The sequence below is a fragment of the Galleria mellonella genome, unplaced genomic scaffold, assembly GCF_026898425.1.
Source record: "Galleria mellonella isolate WM207_F2 unplaced genomic scaffold, CSIRO_AGI_GalMel_v1 utg57, whole genome shotgun sequence".
Lineage (NCBI taxonomy): Eukaryota > Metazoa > Arthropoda > Insecta > Lepidoptera > Pyralidae > Galleria > Galleria mellonella.
This window is the reverse complement of record NW_026442119.1, coordinates 7,998,924-8,016,234: the sequence shown is the minus strand read 5'-3', so window position 1 is coordinate 8,016,234 and position 17,311 is coordinate 7,998,924. Positions and strand designations below refer to the sequence as shown.

Below are 17,311 nucleotides of genomic sequence, written 5' to 3'. Positions count from 1 at the left end.
TCCCATAAAAGGATGTTAACGATTTCGATTTCACCGTTTATACACATAAACATACAAATAAACATATTTTACATGTATGATGAGCGACGATGCGGATATTTTTGTTTGATACGGGTACGGTATACATAATTTTGCGTGTTATCTTCGTCACGGGCTATATTATCCAACGTTGTCAAATATAAGCTTTGAAAGATATTGCAATGAATACATGGCCTTTTGTAAAGAATTGAATGATGGTGAAGTCTATGTAAATAAAAATGCAAAAATACACCATTGCACATTATATGTATTATGTCTACTACCTTATACATATTTTACGTTTTTATTAAAATAAAACAGTAAATTAGTAAAATGTTTATATTACTAAAAAGTCGGAACACTGTTCTAAGAGAACGAGAACTCGATGTAAAACTATATTAAGTTGTCTAGTCAATAGGCTAATATTCTCTTTTAAGGATAGAACCCGTGTTAAGTAGTAGAAGATCAAAGGATTTTTACGGTATTTATTCTATACTGGATTTCAGTGTGATACGGATAGTGGTCCCTCTAATTAGGGGTTAATTAAGTAAGTAAAACAATAGGTAATTTTATAAATTTTGTTTTATATTTGTTTTAAAATTAGTTTCTAAGTAAATATGCATCCATGTTGGATGATAAATTTTGTATCAAAATAATTCATTTATAATTTATCATATCATATAATAAAACATAGGATATAAACTGATGGTGTCTCAAAATAATATTCCAGTAGACGTGTGTGGACGTCGACGGGCGCCACAAAAGGTGCTATGATTTATGGCGCATTCACTGGCCTTATGGATAGGGCTGCCAACTCTGAAAGATTACATTCAAGTTAAATTGAATGTAGACACGAATGAATTTTCGCAGACAATGCTGTTATAGAGAATGGAACTATAAGTTTAAATTAGTTTATTTATAGACGATTTTGTTAAAGCAGGCGAGGATTATTAAAGTTCAGTTTATTAGTATTATAATATATATTTAACTTAGAGCACATTCAATATAAATAATTTTAATATTTGAAATAATATATTTTTTTAGTTGACAGCCCTTGACATGTATGAAGTATGGAGTTAGGGTTGTATTTAACATTCATGACGCGTGTCAGCAAGTGCGTCCAGTGTCCAGCTAGTGCCTTATGCAAGTAGCTCTCTACCAACGTCATTGTAGGGCGTATGTGCAATAAATATAAGTACCATGACATGAGTTCGAACTACTATGAGTCTATATGCTTATAAATTAAGTTCACTATTTCTATTAAATGTATCTCTACATAAATATATTATATATAATAAGCTGATAACTGTAATTCCAGTTGTGATAAGTAATTAGGGAAATTATTTAAATTCAAGCATCTTTGTGTTTTTCATAAACATTGTAAATGAATGTTTTTTTTTTGTAGATGGTCCTAACACTAGGTCAACAGTGAACTTTGTCCACTATAAACAAATGGAATTTATCTTACATTCATATGGGTGTAATTTTTATAATATCAATACTTTGATGTAAGTATTTTTATTTTATTTGAAAAAATTTCCATACCAATGGCCCGCCCTGTCTTCGCATGGATTTTAAAACAATACAGTATTTTTTGAGTTAAATAAAAAGTTATAAAATATACATATATAGTCTCTATAATACTAGTTCGGATTAATGATATATTTGTTCCCTTGTTTATCTCTATAATAATTGCTAGTTCTATTTAAATTGACACGATTAAATATGAATGTTAGGTCAGCTTTATAATGTCTATTATAAACTATACAATTAAAATTAATTATACACACAATAAATAATAATATGGTTAAATATCTTCTAATATCAATAATAAATTTACTAGATAATAAACGTTACCGATTCCTTGGCACGCCAAATAGTATTACATACGAAATATAAAACTAGAATAATAATCGTTTAATATTCCCTAACATTTTAAAATACCAATATAAAAATTTAGTTTTATTACGCGCTGTTTTATTAAAATATCTAATATTGTATTAGAACTATGCTTTTAGACGCTCAGAGTTGTTATAATCTATTTTCCAAGGAATTTCGGGAAATGTATATGAAATTTTTAGAATACAATTATTTATGTTTGTTAGGTATTCAAAGTATGTTATAAAAAGACTATTTTCAAAATTTCTATTGTGGAGCATATAATTTGTTTGTATGTAATCTTTTATTATACAGTAAAATTTTAAATAACAGCATACAAAGTATTTTTTAAATGAGTAAATAATAGTTAAAGAGTTTTTTTATGTGTATAGACAAATTGGAAAATATATATTTTTTTAAATTTGATGGCCGCGTAACACGAAAGGATGTCGCGACATGGCACGACAGTTGGCTCGCAACCAACACTGTGTCGTTGGCTGCTCGCTCACAATTTACTTTTATTTTATGATCTCATCAGGACTCAGTAATTTACCAACAAACTTGAGGATTATACCACTTAATTCATTGCAGTTTACCTTCATTTTTATTCTTTATGATATAGATATTAATGCCTATATTAGCGTACCTTTTAAAAATGTTTTCAAGTCGTCGGAAATAATAATTAATATTCGGTATATTGGTAGTAACATTTGTCATTTAAATAATAATTAATTAATAATTGAAATAATTTGTTTTGCTTCTCATGGAAGAAAATTTTGTAGATTGCAAGTTATAATCATTCATCAATATCACTGTTTCAGCCTGTGTCTATCCATTGCTGGACATAAGCCTACCCCAATACCTTCTACCATGTGAAATTCTCTGTTTTTTGCATCCATCCACTTCTTTAGATCTAGGAATCTATATGAAGCCAATCAGCTTAAGAAGTTGTTGGTTGAATATATAAAATTTTGCGTTTTTTGCTGTTACGTGGTATTTATAAATTGCTCTATCGCAATTTTGCACGCGCTAGTCTTTTGTTACTAAGTAGACTAGATGGTCTGGTATAAAATACACACAATAAGCTGCAACGAATAAATGCACTTTATCATGTTTTCTTCCCACGTTTTTGTGAGATCTCATCTTAAATGTACTTTGCATGACCTTATATGTTTTATTGCATTATGAAGTACGTGGTTAATGCTAGGTAGGGTAGGGCGGGGCTAAAAGGTCCATTTTGCGTATATTGTGTCATAACTACGTACGTTTAAGGTTCCTGGGAAAGACTTTAATAATAATAGAAAGTTTAATCCTTCATCTATAAGTTGCCATAGGTGAATACGGCCAGAATTTACCAATGCGCCCAATATGGGCGATACAAAATGTAATGTCAAATGGTCCTTTTTACCCCGCAGGTGGGGTAAAAAGGACCAGTCTTGGGGTAAAAAGAACCACGACAACTAAATCATATTTTGTGGTCAAATGTAGGAAATAAATAAAAATAAATAATCTTTATATTTATTATATTTTAATCGACAGATATGTTGCGACCTATTTTGCACTGGTAACTAAGTTATATAATTATAAGGCACAGTTATAATCAGTCTTAATAACAAATCTTTAGGTCTTTGGTCTTTTTGATCTTGATAAAGGTAACATCTTAAAACAATTGTAGTATCTCAAAATCGTACATATTCATAAAAGAAATCGGTAACATCTTTAGCAACTTAAACAATTTAAAAAAATAAGTATTTTCAACAAAAAACTAATAACTAATCTTCATCAGACTGACAATTCTTACATTCGTATGCAAGAGATGATGAGTGATGTTTGGCACACTTATCGTGGGCCCAACCTTTACAGGTATTACATTGAATCCAGCCTTCTCCTGCAACACTGTCAGCAAATGACTCGCAGCATTCCAGACAAAGACATTCTTCTTCTTCAGAACTCGAACTCGTATCTTTTTCTTGTATAATCTTTCTTTTCACTTGTTTATTTTTATTTGTATCTTTTTCTTGTAAAATCTTTTTTTTCACTTGTTTATTTTTCTTCGAGACAGCTTTTTTACGAGAGACCATTTTCTTCTTCTTTTTATTTTCTTGTTCCAAAGACAACGCTTCCTTTTCAGGTGTGTCTGTTAATATAGCTGCCTTTCGTCGTTTCCTGCTGGTAACATTACGCGGTCCTGCCTGAGGGAAAGGCCTGATGGATTCCGGAGAAAATATTGATGGCTGAGCAAACAAGGATGAAGCTGACGTAGATGGTTGAGGCTCAATGTTTGAAGATGGAACTGTACAGGACCTTAATGGCAGACAATCTTTTTCAACAGCAGCTGTAGAAGACAACATTAGGTCACTTGAGGACAGCAAAACTGAGACGGTAGGCAACTGAGGCCCTACTGTAGACAACTGAGAAGGAGATACAGGAGATATACTTGCTGAAACAACTGCTACAACTTCGGGCTGCGAAGAAATTAACAAACTTGGTGAACCTGGAGAAATAGGCAACTGGGGCTCTGTAGACATAGGCGGCTGTGACTCATTAGGTACAGAAGACGTTGTTGGATTGTTCGGATTTGGTCGGTCTGTCACAAAACTTGGAGCGAAGTCCGACTCATCAAACACTTCCCGGTTGAACGGGTAAACCCCAGCTTTTTGAAACCCTTTCGAGATGTTGTTGGGAGTCAGTGCCAAAGGTAAAGCTGTTCGGACGATGCCTGGGATATCGTAAATGCTCATTGTTTTTCCTGGGTGGCCACGCATCCATGAATCTTGTGCTGACGATAAATACCTTTTAAACGGCCCGAAAACAGACACGTCTAAGGGCTGCAGCTTATGGGAACAATGAGGAGGATACGACAGCATCACTACTCCATTATTTTTCGCTAGATCCAACACTTCCACTGACAAGTGCGAACTGTGATTGTCTAGTAAAAGCAAAACTGGCGACTCTTTAGTTGGCTTCACATAAGTGATGAAATGTTTCATAAAAAGCAAGAATTCCGTATCAGTCATCCAGCCGCTTGCATTTCCTGCACCAATACATTCTGCTGGCCCATCTCGCACGAAATGATCTTGGTATTTCTTTCTTGGAAATACGAACATTGGAGGTATCGAAGATCCAGTTGCCGAAACAGCTACCAACAATGTTACATTAGTTCCTCTTTCAGCAGATGTGACAGACCCGACGTTTCTTTTCCCTTTGGCTGCAATTATTTTTGAAGGTTTATTTACAGTCGAGACACCAGTCTCATCAGCATTCCATATAGACGAACCTCTGAATTTGTGACGATCCATCACGTGTGCCAATTTATCAAAATATTCACAAACGTTCGTTCGATTGAAAGAGGTGGCCCTGCTCAAACTAGTAGCCTCTGGCTTCCTGATAGAGAGACGGTCATTCCTTGACAAGAATCCCGTCAGCCAGTCCTTTCCAGCCATCTTATTTGTGTGCCATACCTCAGGAATCTTCAAATTATATTTTACAGCGCATTCATAAGCCAAGCGACGAACATCTTTAGGGCCTATACCGTGAAAGATTTGTGCAAGTGTCAGTAAATACTCGCAGAGAGAAGTTTCTTGTTCTTGGTTAAACACTAATCTGGGAGTGCCGTAGCCAAATTTTGGCGACTCCGGATTTTCCTTTAACCGCGCCATGAATCTCTTCAATGAAGTTCTGCTAATCTCATAGTCACGACAAACTTGCCTTATTGATTTATCTTCATTTGCGACTAAATCAGCCGCTCGCTTCATCAGCTCAACGGACTTCGTACCACGCTCAGTGGTTTTTTTATAATTCCGCATTCTGAAAATAAAATAGAAATTAATACATAGAATCAAAATAATTCGTGGGGCTTAAAGGTCCACCGCGGTCCTTTGTGCCCCAATGGTAGGTGGACTGTTGTTTTAGGTTATGTAGAAAAACAAGGTGATGCAAACAAAAAAACAATGGCACTACGTGAAACTTAATACCACTAAACATTTATACAGAGAAATTATGTTTCGTAAGTTTAAAAATCGAACAATGAGACTAAAACTAAGTAAAATCTAAAACATTACTTACGTGTAATTTTCGCACCACTTGCGCGTACACTCTTGCCGGCTCTAGAAAATGCACTGCGCGGGGCGGCATGCGCACCCGTCCCTCGTCCCCTTCACGCACCGGTCACTCCGTTGTCTAACGTGCACTTAGTTTCGGAGATAGGCATGGTGGACCTTTTTACCCGCGGACCTTTTAGCCCCGCCCTACCCTATGCATACTGATAACGTTGGATGTCCAAGTTTAATCTCAATAACGTCACAGTGGGTAACATATGCGACCTTTAAGGATAAGATACACGAGTTTTTTAAGCTAGTATTGCAAACTTTGTTATCACGTGTCCCGTCTAAATTTACTTTCCCGGCTTGGAACAAACTCAACCGAGGTACAAGATAAAGCGAAATGCTGACAAAAAGAGTCGTCACAGCGCGCTGGGTGATCGGATATTAGCTTTGTCGACAACACTATTTTAATATATAAGGCAGCCCCCCTAGATGTACTTCTTATTTTTGAATGGAGGATAAAGCAGGTCAAATGGGTCATTCTAACGAATTCAATAATTGTGAATCGACGGTTTCTTGGAGGAACCGTGTGAAGGTCGACTTGATAGGGTATATGCATTAGTATACTATCTTAGCTTGAAAACTTAACCTCGTGTACCCCGGCCTTTAGAATGGTCGGGTCTAATATATTACGCGACTGCGAGGTTCGCATGCCATATATTCTATATAGACAGTCCCGTGTGACACAAATGGTTTCTTTGACATGTTTGGGATACATATATTAGGCGAGAAAATAGGTAAATAATGAATATTCTCTAGTTACAACAGCTTTTGAACATTAAATATTTTTCGTTTGGTTCTTATTTATTTTTCTAATTTAATTATTTATGCTGGTAACGCTAGATCTATCCGCGATTTTGCCATATGGCTAGAACATATTAATTAATCATTTCAATCATTATTTGTCCATTGCTAAACATAGGCCTCTTCCATAGACTGCCATAAGGAACGCTCTCGTATATATGGCAGTTTACCATTGGGAAGGTTTTGCTAGTAGTTGCCACGCTAAGCAACCACAGTTTGGCGTATGGTGATGTTTTAAAAGTATCGTTGCTGACCATCTCTCGATCATCAAGTTACCTTAGGCACCTCTTACGATACCCACAGGAAAGGACAGGGTGATCCATTCAATGCCGGGACCGACATGGCAAGACTGCACATTGATTATTTAGAATAAAATATAGCCTATCCCCTTCTCGTAAAAAATATTTATGGTTTATGTATATATGTTAAATTCTAAAACGATTGGAGAGGTAATAAATAGACACAATTAAAATATTTCATAAGGTTTGAAGGTGTATAAAATTTCATTTATATTCGTATAGCCGTTTTAGCATGATTAAGTAATTAATAAATATCTTTATGTATTTTCGTATTTATGATAATATTAACATATACTAATGAAACCTTAATTAACCCAAACCTGAAGTGGCATTGTGCGTATATTAAATTCACCTTGTTGTTATCAAAGCATTTGATTCAGCCGCCCAATATAATTTCGCAAGGGATTGAATGAGGTAAAATAATAACGGAAATCTGAATACACTCGTATATCTGGCGTGTTGCGTATGCGGGTGGGCATATTATGTAAATGTGATCTCTCATGTATTTTGTTGATAAAATTGCTCGCACATTATGGACTAGGTATATCGCTTCAGATGGTATCCCTTTTATATTTTAGTAGTTCGAAATTTGAAAACTGTGGTCTATACTGTTTTTAATATCTATGAAATAATGCGTTATGGGTGAATAACTAGACGTACAGTAGAATAAAATAATTTTCATTGAATAGTTTTTCATAACATAGGGAGGGGTTTAGGATCTGCCGATTGGAACGAGTCTAGAATTTATCAATTAATTAGTAGCAGAATAAGAAATAGATCAGCATAAAAGCTACAATATATGTAGGTTACTTTAAAGAATAGTATGAAGCATAAAATTGTATGAGAAGGTAATTGATTAATTAAAGAATATTTAGGTAAAAACACAGCTTTAGATTTAAATAGATATTGCAACTACATATATTTCATACGTATGCTTTGTTTCAATTTTTGGCACTAAAATAGACTCAAAAAACCTATACTTGAACGTAGCCTGAATAGTAATCAAAGTTGTTATATAAAACTTTATGTCTTTTTTTTTATACGACTCAGAATGGCAAACAAGCTGACGGCCCATGGAGGAAAAAGTTTAGTGGACATATGGTATTTTTGAAAGAGTTTATTATTATATTATAAGGGAGAAATTTGCTATCAATAAATTTCTTCAATGGCATGTTTACTTGTCATATGAATCGAGATATTTGCACATATTATATTTATGTGTTTGATCTACATTTTATTATTATACAACTATAATATATAATTTTATTATACAACTTAGAATGGCAAACAAGCTGACGGCCCACCCGATGGAAAGTGGTAACCGTCGCCTATAGACATGAGCAGTACCATGGACATAACAGAGTATACTGTTTCGCCCATAATACCCCCCATGCGTTGCCATTCCTGAGGACTCAGGTGTTATTCCTCTGTACCCTGTAAATTCACGCCATATCTCTCCCTTCAAACCGAAACACAGCCATGCAAACACAACTGTTTTACGGTTGAAACACGAATGGGACAGAGGTACCCAAGCAAACGACTTTTGTACAAAGTCTTCCTATAGAATGGAAAATAAGTTGACGGCCCACCTGATGGAAAGTGGTAACCGTCGCCTAGACATGAGCAGCACCATGGACATAACAGAATAATAACAGATTATTAAACGTTTGTACCTGTATATTTAATTTAACAAAATTATGACGTCGAAATATTGTAATTGAAGATAGGTAGCAAGATGTAGTTACGTTAGAGTAATAGATGTACATTTTGTATATAACATCTATTTACGTGATTCGAAAACTATTCTTGCTTTTTTACTTAAATTTGTCTTTTTATTAAGTCAATTAAGTTAGCTCTTTCCTAAGTTTTAGATCAGATTATACACTCTTAATAAAAAAAAATCATTAACTGGATTTCCGTCACTGAATCTTGTTTTGAGCAAGAATACCCGACTCTTTTTTTCAACCCTCCCGACTTTTATATTTGATATATAATCGAATCGGGTACCATGTGGCATAGGCCACCACTTCCTCCATTTCCTTCCACTGTCATAAGTGGTAATTAAGGATCCTAATGGTTAAGGGATGGGTAGCAGCGTCTCTCTTAAAACATCATCAAAGTTTAACTGCGATTGCCAATCCGTCTATCAAGCAACTACTGGCAAGACCTTCCTATAGAGGCTTATACCCAGAAGTGGATCATTAATATAATCAAAATTTATAATTTAATATGTCAATTACGCGAAATGTTCATACTAACTAACCTAAACTATGTATACGCTTACAGTACCATAAAATGAACAGTATTTACAAGTACAATGCGTATCAATAGGTGATACGTTAGTTGTAATTATTAGTTAAATCAATCGATCAAAATTGGATTAAAAGAGGTAAACAAGTATTATAAATATGCTTGACACAGTCTCACTACGCTCGGTTCTCCAGATATTAAATAAGATATAAAATATATTATAATCCTAAATAAACATTATCGTTGTTGTAAGACGAAAAAGCAGCAATAGGAAGTAGTAGAAGAGCAAACAAATAAACAAACTCACGTTTACAATATTACTAGTAAGGATAAATTTTGTTCAGTACATTCTTGTTTTCGATAAATATAAATGAGTGCCCTTGGAGATCACTGCTATAACTATCGTATCCTACATAGTGGCATCCTATTTCTTTTTCTAAACTTCTTTGAAAATCCTTCCAAAAATCCCAGTCACGAACCCGCTTGCCCAGCATGGTAACATGTAGGCATAAACTCTCCAATGAAAAGGACGAATAATGTGTGGCCCCCAGTTCGAAAAGCGGACGATCACATGTGTTGGCAGGCATAGGGTAAGGCACATCCAGCAGTGGATAAATACAGGCTGAAATGATGAAGGATAGGTCAGAATTAAACGTGAAAAAGATTTTGTTTGTTTGCTACCTCATAACGCCTTAAGAGTTTAACCATATACTATAAATAAAATTTGTTATACACGTGTGTGTGTATATAGGGATGAAGAAGGACATAGGTTACTTTTTATCCCTCTTAGTAAAATCCCGGTATTATGAACGAATTCGCGGGTTAATAATAAAATAAATAATTGTTTATAGTACAAGTTTATGAAGTATTTACTTTGTACATTATACTCAACTGTCAGTGAGTCGTGTGATATCATATGATCAGCGGTGCATCTAAAATTTCCCATAACGTAATCGAACCAGAATATCAGTGCGTAATTGCTTATTTGCCTCATTTCGAATTCATTCGCGAGCAATACCCAGCCCGGGTCAATATTGTCGGGATATGACCGCTTGCTTTATAAGCGAAATTCGTAATACCACCCCTTTTAACCGATCGGTGGTCAAATAAATATGATTTACATTTTATGATATCCATATTAGTCTGCCAGTATAAAAAAATAGGAATCATGGATTTACCGTATTTTGTAATATTATCGACCTGTATAGCGTAGTATTAGGCATGTTGCTTCATGTTAATGAGGTTTTGACTTCAATTATTGGTAGGTACAAGTTTTGAAACAATTTTTTTCTATTCTTACCTAAATCTTATTAATATTATAAATGTAAAATTTGTAAGGATGGCTGGATGTTGTTTTACTTTTTTACCCAAAAACTACTGGACAAATTTTAATGAATTTTGTTACACGAGTAGGTTCTATCCTAACTCAGCACATAGTATACTTTAGGTATTTATAATGACGGGGAAAGCTGCGAAAAATACCTAGTGATAAATATTATATACTTATTGTACTTGATAGATGTTCACTACATATAAAGGCATTATCTTATGTAACTCTATTGATTTTTACAATTTTATTACTAATAATGTTATTTATTATTTGTTACAGGTATGTATCTACTATCCTGGTCGTTAAGGAATAATGAAAGGTAATAACAATAAATGGTAATACATAAATATCTCAGGTTGGCCCCTTAGGGATAACTTCTGAACATATAATATTATCATGTCCTTTTTATGTTATCACAGTGTAAAGAACAATGAGTAGTTCAATACTTCGACACGTCCACAATTCGGGACTTATCGCTCTGATTAGATGTATCAATAAGATCATTATAATTATCAGTTGCCCTTTTCCTTTCAAAGAGTTGACTCTTACTATTATTATTAAAGTTCAGTAAAGTCTAAATTCAATAAAGGCCCTATCTAGGCCTTAAGGCCCTTAATAATAACAAGACAATACTATCATAGTGAAATATTGGAGCACTAGAATTTCTATTAAATAGAAATTGACTGAAATTATTGCAGATCTGTTTTCGTAGTCCGAAACAATAACTATTATATAATCTGTGCTGAAACTGGTATTTAAATGTTTGGAACACGGGCTCGGAGTCAGTCACGCGAACGCATTATTGATTCCGAGCGAGTGATGCTCAACTTTCGGCAATAACAATAAGCGCCGATGTTAAATTAATTTTAATTACATTATTTCGTTACTTATTTATTTATTAATGTGATTAATACATATAAAATGCAAAAGTGAAAGGATAGTAATCTAGTTTCCTTAATATAAGCGTGCTTTGTGTGAAAAGAGTTTTAAAAATAGATATAATTAGAGATGTGTTTTTTATGCTAATGAGAATGGCATACAAGCTGACGCCCACCTGATGGAAAGTGGTAACTGTTACCTATAGACATGAGCAGTACCATGTACAAAACAAAGTATATCGCTTCATCCATTATACTCCCATGTGTTGTCATTCCTGAGGACTCAGGTGTTATTAGGTGTTATTCCTGTGTACCCTATAAATTCAAAACCATATCCCACCCTTCAAACCGGAACACAGCCATACAAACACAACTTCTCACGGTAGAAACACGAATGGGACAGAGGTGCCTAAGCAAACGACTTTTGTACAAAGTTTCCCATTGATAAGTGATTTGAATCTTAAATATCCTTTATCTACTATGAATAAAAAAGAAAATTTAAATACAAATTAGAGTTGTGCCCCACAAAAAAATAAGGCTTCAATTGTGACACAACCATGGTATGGTTTAAAAACTAATCTACTGAATCGATTTTGATAAAATTTCTATGGGACCAATCTGTAAGTATATTTCGGATAAAAAAAGAGTTTTCCAAATCGGTTTAAAACTGACGGAATCATGACGTAAAGAACATAAAAAAAAAATACAACCGATCAGAGAACTTCCATTTTTTGTCGATTAAAAATTAAATTTAAGGACACTGTTTATTTAGGATCGTAACGTATTTTTACAATTTATTTGTTTCATAGTCATACATAAGACAGATATACGGCTATAATGGTATGACTCAAGTATTATTAAAACTTGGGCGCAATTTTATTTGACAAATATTTCAATTCCATTTACTTACATCGTTATCCGTTCACAATGTACAAATATTTCTTAGTTTATCGGGATTTTTTATTGAGTTAACCTCTTCAAATATTTACAAATGCTTTATTTTCATTTATCTATATTTATTCCAGTATATCCATTCTAGTAAAAATAAACTATTATTCAAATATCCTTGAAATTAATAAGTTGTCGGATGTAATTCTTATTTTGATTATGACATACAGGTTGATGCCTATATAAGTGAATAGACGTAATATCTTGTCAATTGACTAGTCAATCAAGAAATAAAAATTCGTGTTATATTATCTGTACTATTCTAAATATATAAAAATAATGGATAATAACCGCGTAGAGAAAGAAAACCTGGTAGTATAGAGGTCTATGATTTATTGGTTCTCTTTTGTCGACTTTCATTGTATTGTTTCAAATACGTTGATTATTGTTACAAATGCTAAAGTTTCAAGTGCCATTACAAATTTTTTAACACTTGACAATGTCAAAAACAAACAAGTATGTTTGTGCCTGCCTGATTAGGGCTGTCAACAGTTGATAATGTAAAATGTCGCATCGCTTCTGTATATTTTATTGTTTTATTGTTTATGCAGCGATATTTTTGTATAATTTTAAATTTAAATTTGTATGGAATTTATTTATAAATTAAAATATATATATACAGTGATGCCTCGATATACGAGCTTAATTCGTTCCGTAACTTGTATGTCAAATTGTTCGTATCTCAAAGCAATTTTCCCCATTAAAATTAATTGAAATGTCATTAATCTATTCTAGCTCCCAAAAAACCACCTTAGTTGTTTTTGTCATGTGTTTTTGAATAAGAAAAATGTATTTACAAGAAGTAACAATTTTTTTTTTCAATTTAAATATTTAGTTTTGACGGTTATATTTCCAAAAATGTATCTAAATAAAGCGTGCAGTTTAATAAAATTTTTAACATATAGACTGTCATTAAAAATATTTATATTCAGAAAACAAGCTTTCAATCATAATATTTTCCTTGAATGATAAATATATGAAAACTTTATTATTTCTTTTAAAGAAATATACAATTATATAAAATATGTAGATAAAAATGTTTATACAATGTTCATTAAAAATTAAAGTACCTAACTCTTACTGGATAGATAATTAAGTTGTTTTTCTTTTTTTATGGTATATTCAGTTGTTTATATTTTTGATAATTATTTTTGCTATTAATAGAATTTGCTTTCGTATTAGCCTAGTACTGATTTCGTGACAATTTTATTTACATAGCAAATATTGCTTGTTGCGATACAATTTTTTTTATAGACTTACAATTCCGTGTTCTAAATTAAATATTTTCAAAGTTATGTATCTTCTACGAAACGCTTCGTCGTTCGTCCGTGTATTTTGTTGAGAAAAAATCGCTGTTTTTGCAGAGTAAAATGTACTTGTTTGTTATATAGATCCGCGTTCTAAATTCAAATATTTTCAATCTTATGTATCTTCTACGAAATACTTCATCGTTAGTAGGTGTTTTTTGTTTAGGAAAAAGATCGCTTATTTTTGTAGAGTAAAATGCATTTATTTGTTATATAGATTGCAACATTAACAACCCTATGTCGGACCAACAATATCAGTGCAATGTTTCGCAACGTTGCTAATTCAGCGGTGTTGCACAAGAAAACAACATTGTACTTGTAACAATGCTCTGAGAATCCCAACAAACACAACACTCGCTGAATATTTCCAGGCTGTTCGACATACACGCCGATGTTGTTGTTTGAACACATTGTAAAATATTGCTGTATTTTTGTAACTATCAATTTGATTAGTGCTTTTCCTTTCCAATCTTAGTGTGTTATTCTTCACCTATTAGGAAAACAACAAACAACTAGGTCTAGAAGCATAAAATAGTAATTATAAAAAAGCGGGTATAATTTTATTTTTTGTTAGACTAATGAGGATGTCGCCACTTGGTGTAAAGAGCTTCTCACTTTCGTTGTACATACACGAAGACCTTGATATTTCGGACATTTTTTGTTATTATAAGTATGAATTTGATATAATCTAATATTATAATATACAAAAATACTGTGTCACGGTATTCGTTCATGCTAATTTTCGAAACCGCTTAATAAAATTTTGTAAATATGTGTTGTGTGTCCAAGATAGTTTTTTACGAATAGGATTCATGCAACGAGGGTTCCGTATAAACTACATTGGTTTTTTTGTGATGTAACTACAAATTTACGGTTTTTGGATTGTTTTCTTTACTTGTGCTCTACGATATTGCTTCTTGCAAAATTATTTTATTCTATAATAATATAGTATGAATTCCCTTGTAAATGTTAAATATATGCTATAAATGGCTATATCTCTTGATAGAAGTTTGATTTTTCCAGCTTCCAGCTTTCCAGCTTAAATGCAGGCTTAAATATTTAATAGTAATTTCAACTTGATATCTTCACCTGTAAAAAAGGTTTTAACAGACGGACAACAAAGTGATCTACTCGTAAAAGGGTTCTGTTTTTTCTTTTGACATACGGAACCCTAAAATAAACCCGGTAGATAGTGGTAGAGAACAAAACAACTATTTATGGCGTTAGTTGTATTGTTATTGTAAAATTAAGAAAAAAATCAAGATCACTGATCATTAAACCTGTATGTCTCAAAAACACAAAGTCACCTACCTGTACATGAATTGACACAATAGTGAGAAATAAACTCAATGGAATCCACTTTAGATTCCCATCTGTTTCGGCCTTAAAACGTTATTTAAAGATATTAGCGCTATTTGTAAAACAATGTACCACAATAGAGATAAATCTTACGAACGAGCGTGCAGCAACGTTTTGTTCAAAGTGTACTAAAAATTTTAAACGCGAATTTAATGTAAATCACCTTCACGAAGTGGTAACATACGAGTATATCTACTTACATAAAATGACAGAAAATGCAACTTGTAGTTTGCGGTATAAAATTGATGAATTCTCACGACTTCATGGTTATAATAATGTTTTACTAATTATTTTATCTATAAGCTACAAAGTTATGACGAATTACAAGTATAATGTGTATACTGTATATATAATGTATATATATATACATGTATATATATGTAATTGTGTAGGTACTTAAGTATATGTATGTATGTAATATGTAATAACAATATTTATACATATTTTAGTAGTAAATGTACCGCTGTGGTACATTGTTTTACCAGGGGGAGACTTTGTACAAAAGTCGATTGCTTAGGTACCTCTGTCCCATTCGTGTTTCAACCGTGAAGCAGTTGTGTTTGCATGGCTGTGTTTCGGTTTGAAGGGTGGGATAAGGCGTGAATTTACTGGGTGCAGAGGAATAACACCTGAGTCCTCAGGAGTGGCAATGCATGGAGTGTATCATGGGCGAAACAGTATACTCTGTTATGTCCTAGTACTGCTCATGTCTATAGGCGACGGTTATCACTTTCCATTAGGTGGGCCGTCAGCTTGTTTGCCATTCTAAGTTGTATAAAAAAAAACCGCCTTCTTAATTTTCTGCTTGCCTCATGGTTGACTGGTAGAGAATGCCATTAGGTGTTAAGTCTGCCATACTTACGTACACTTACTTATATATAATTAAAATATATTAGCATTGAAATTTAAATAAAAAAATAAAATATTTAAAAAGAACGATTCGCTTCTATTTTGTATCTGGAACGTAGTTGATTTAAATAATTCATATGGGTTCGGAGTAGGTAGGTTGGTAAAGGTACACAATAATGTATATTATCCTTTGAGGAGCACGTAAACTTTAATACCGACGTAACACGTACCTAGTGTAAAAGACCACCGCGTAAAGTTAAACACAACTGGATATAAAGGATGCGATAAAATCACTCTTCCGCTCCACAACACTTTCGAATTTATATTAAACGATTAAACTGATCGAGTGCTCATTTAGGTAGTTATATCATATAGGTATTGAGGTATTATGATACCTATTACATACCTGATTAATTTTAGGTAAATAGGTAATAGTAGATTTTAAATAACTATATTTTAGTGATATGATAGTTTTATTTTTCATTATGTACTTATACTCCAAATTTATATGTATTATATATAAATATATATATATATATATATATATATAATATATGCATAATTAATGAATAAATGTCATTAACTGCATTTTAAAATGTTATCTGTGGTATTATAATGTAAAGGTGCGGTCATACTGCGCAAAACAAGTAACAATGTCCGACAAATAGGCGCGTCCACACGCGAACGTCCCATTAGCTACACCAACAATATTTCATACGCGCTCATATAATATGTAAGTGACGTGTCCACATTTATGACACTCTGTTGGGTGACGGAAAAAAATATTATATTCATACACGAATTATTTAGTATTGCGACGAATTGTAAAGTACCTACTTACTGTAAGAAAATGTAGAACATTTGGAGATATTTTTTTTATATTGCAATAAATTGCAAATGTACTAAATAATAATGATCCATTTGATAAAAAGTGATTACCGTCACCTATAAACATGAACTCTACTTTAAAACAATATTGAATATGTTTTGCCGCTAACTTGTCATACGTTGTTATTCCTGAGAATTAAGGTGTTTTATTCTTGTCAAACATTACAGTCATGAGCACATTTTTTATCTACCTAATCAGGTTGCTGCTTCATGACAGAAATACAAGAATACAACTCTACTATAGATAAGATAGACTTTTTTCATTACAAATAGTAAAATATTGCTTAATTTTTTATGTTTATATGTCCTATTATAAATCTATCCTTAATTTGTTTTATAATTATCAAATTTTTTATTTGGGCCACAGAAATTGAATTTAATGTGTTATAAATAGATAATA

General features: G+C 32.8%; 2 protein-coding genes across 2 annotated transcripts in view; one reads left to right on the top strand and one right to left on the bottom strand.

The window, feature by feature from the left end:
- LOC113509875 (protein couch potato) overlaps positions 1–17,311 on the top strand; it is a 217,961-nt gene that overhangs the window by 16,077 nt on the left and 184,573 nt on the right. The gene's annotated exons all lie outside the window — the stretch shown is intronic.
- LOC113520964 (uncharacterized) lies at positions 3,401–6,142 on the bottom strand. Its single transcript, XM_026906394.3, has 2 exons — positions 5,962–6,142; positions 3,401–5,703 (listed from the first exon to the last, which is right to left on the bottom strand). Exon 2 carries the CDS (start codon positions 5,700–5,702, stop codon positions 3,669–3,671), a length of 2,034 nt encoding a protein of 677 aa, XP_026762195.2. The 5' UTR covers position 5,703; positions 5,962–6,142; the 3' UTR covers positions 3,401–3,668.

Bases quoted from the DNA above. Each gene is read 5' to 3' on its own strand.
- LOC113520964 (XM_026906394.3), bottom strand. From the start codon at position 5,702: ATGCGGAATTATAAAAAAACCACTGAGCGTGGTACGAAGTCCGTTGAG.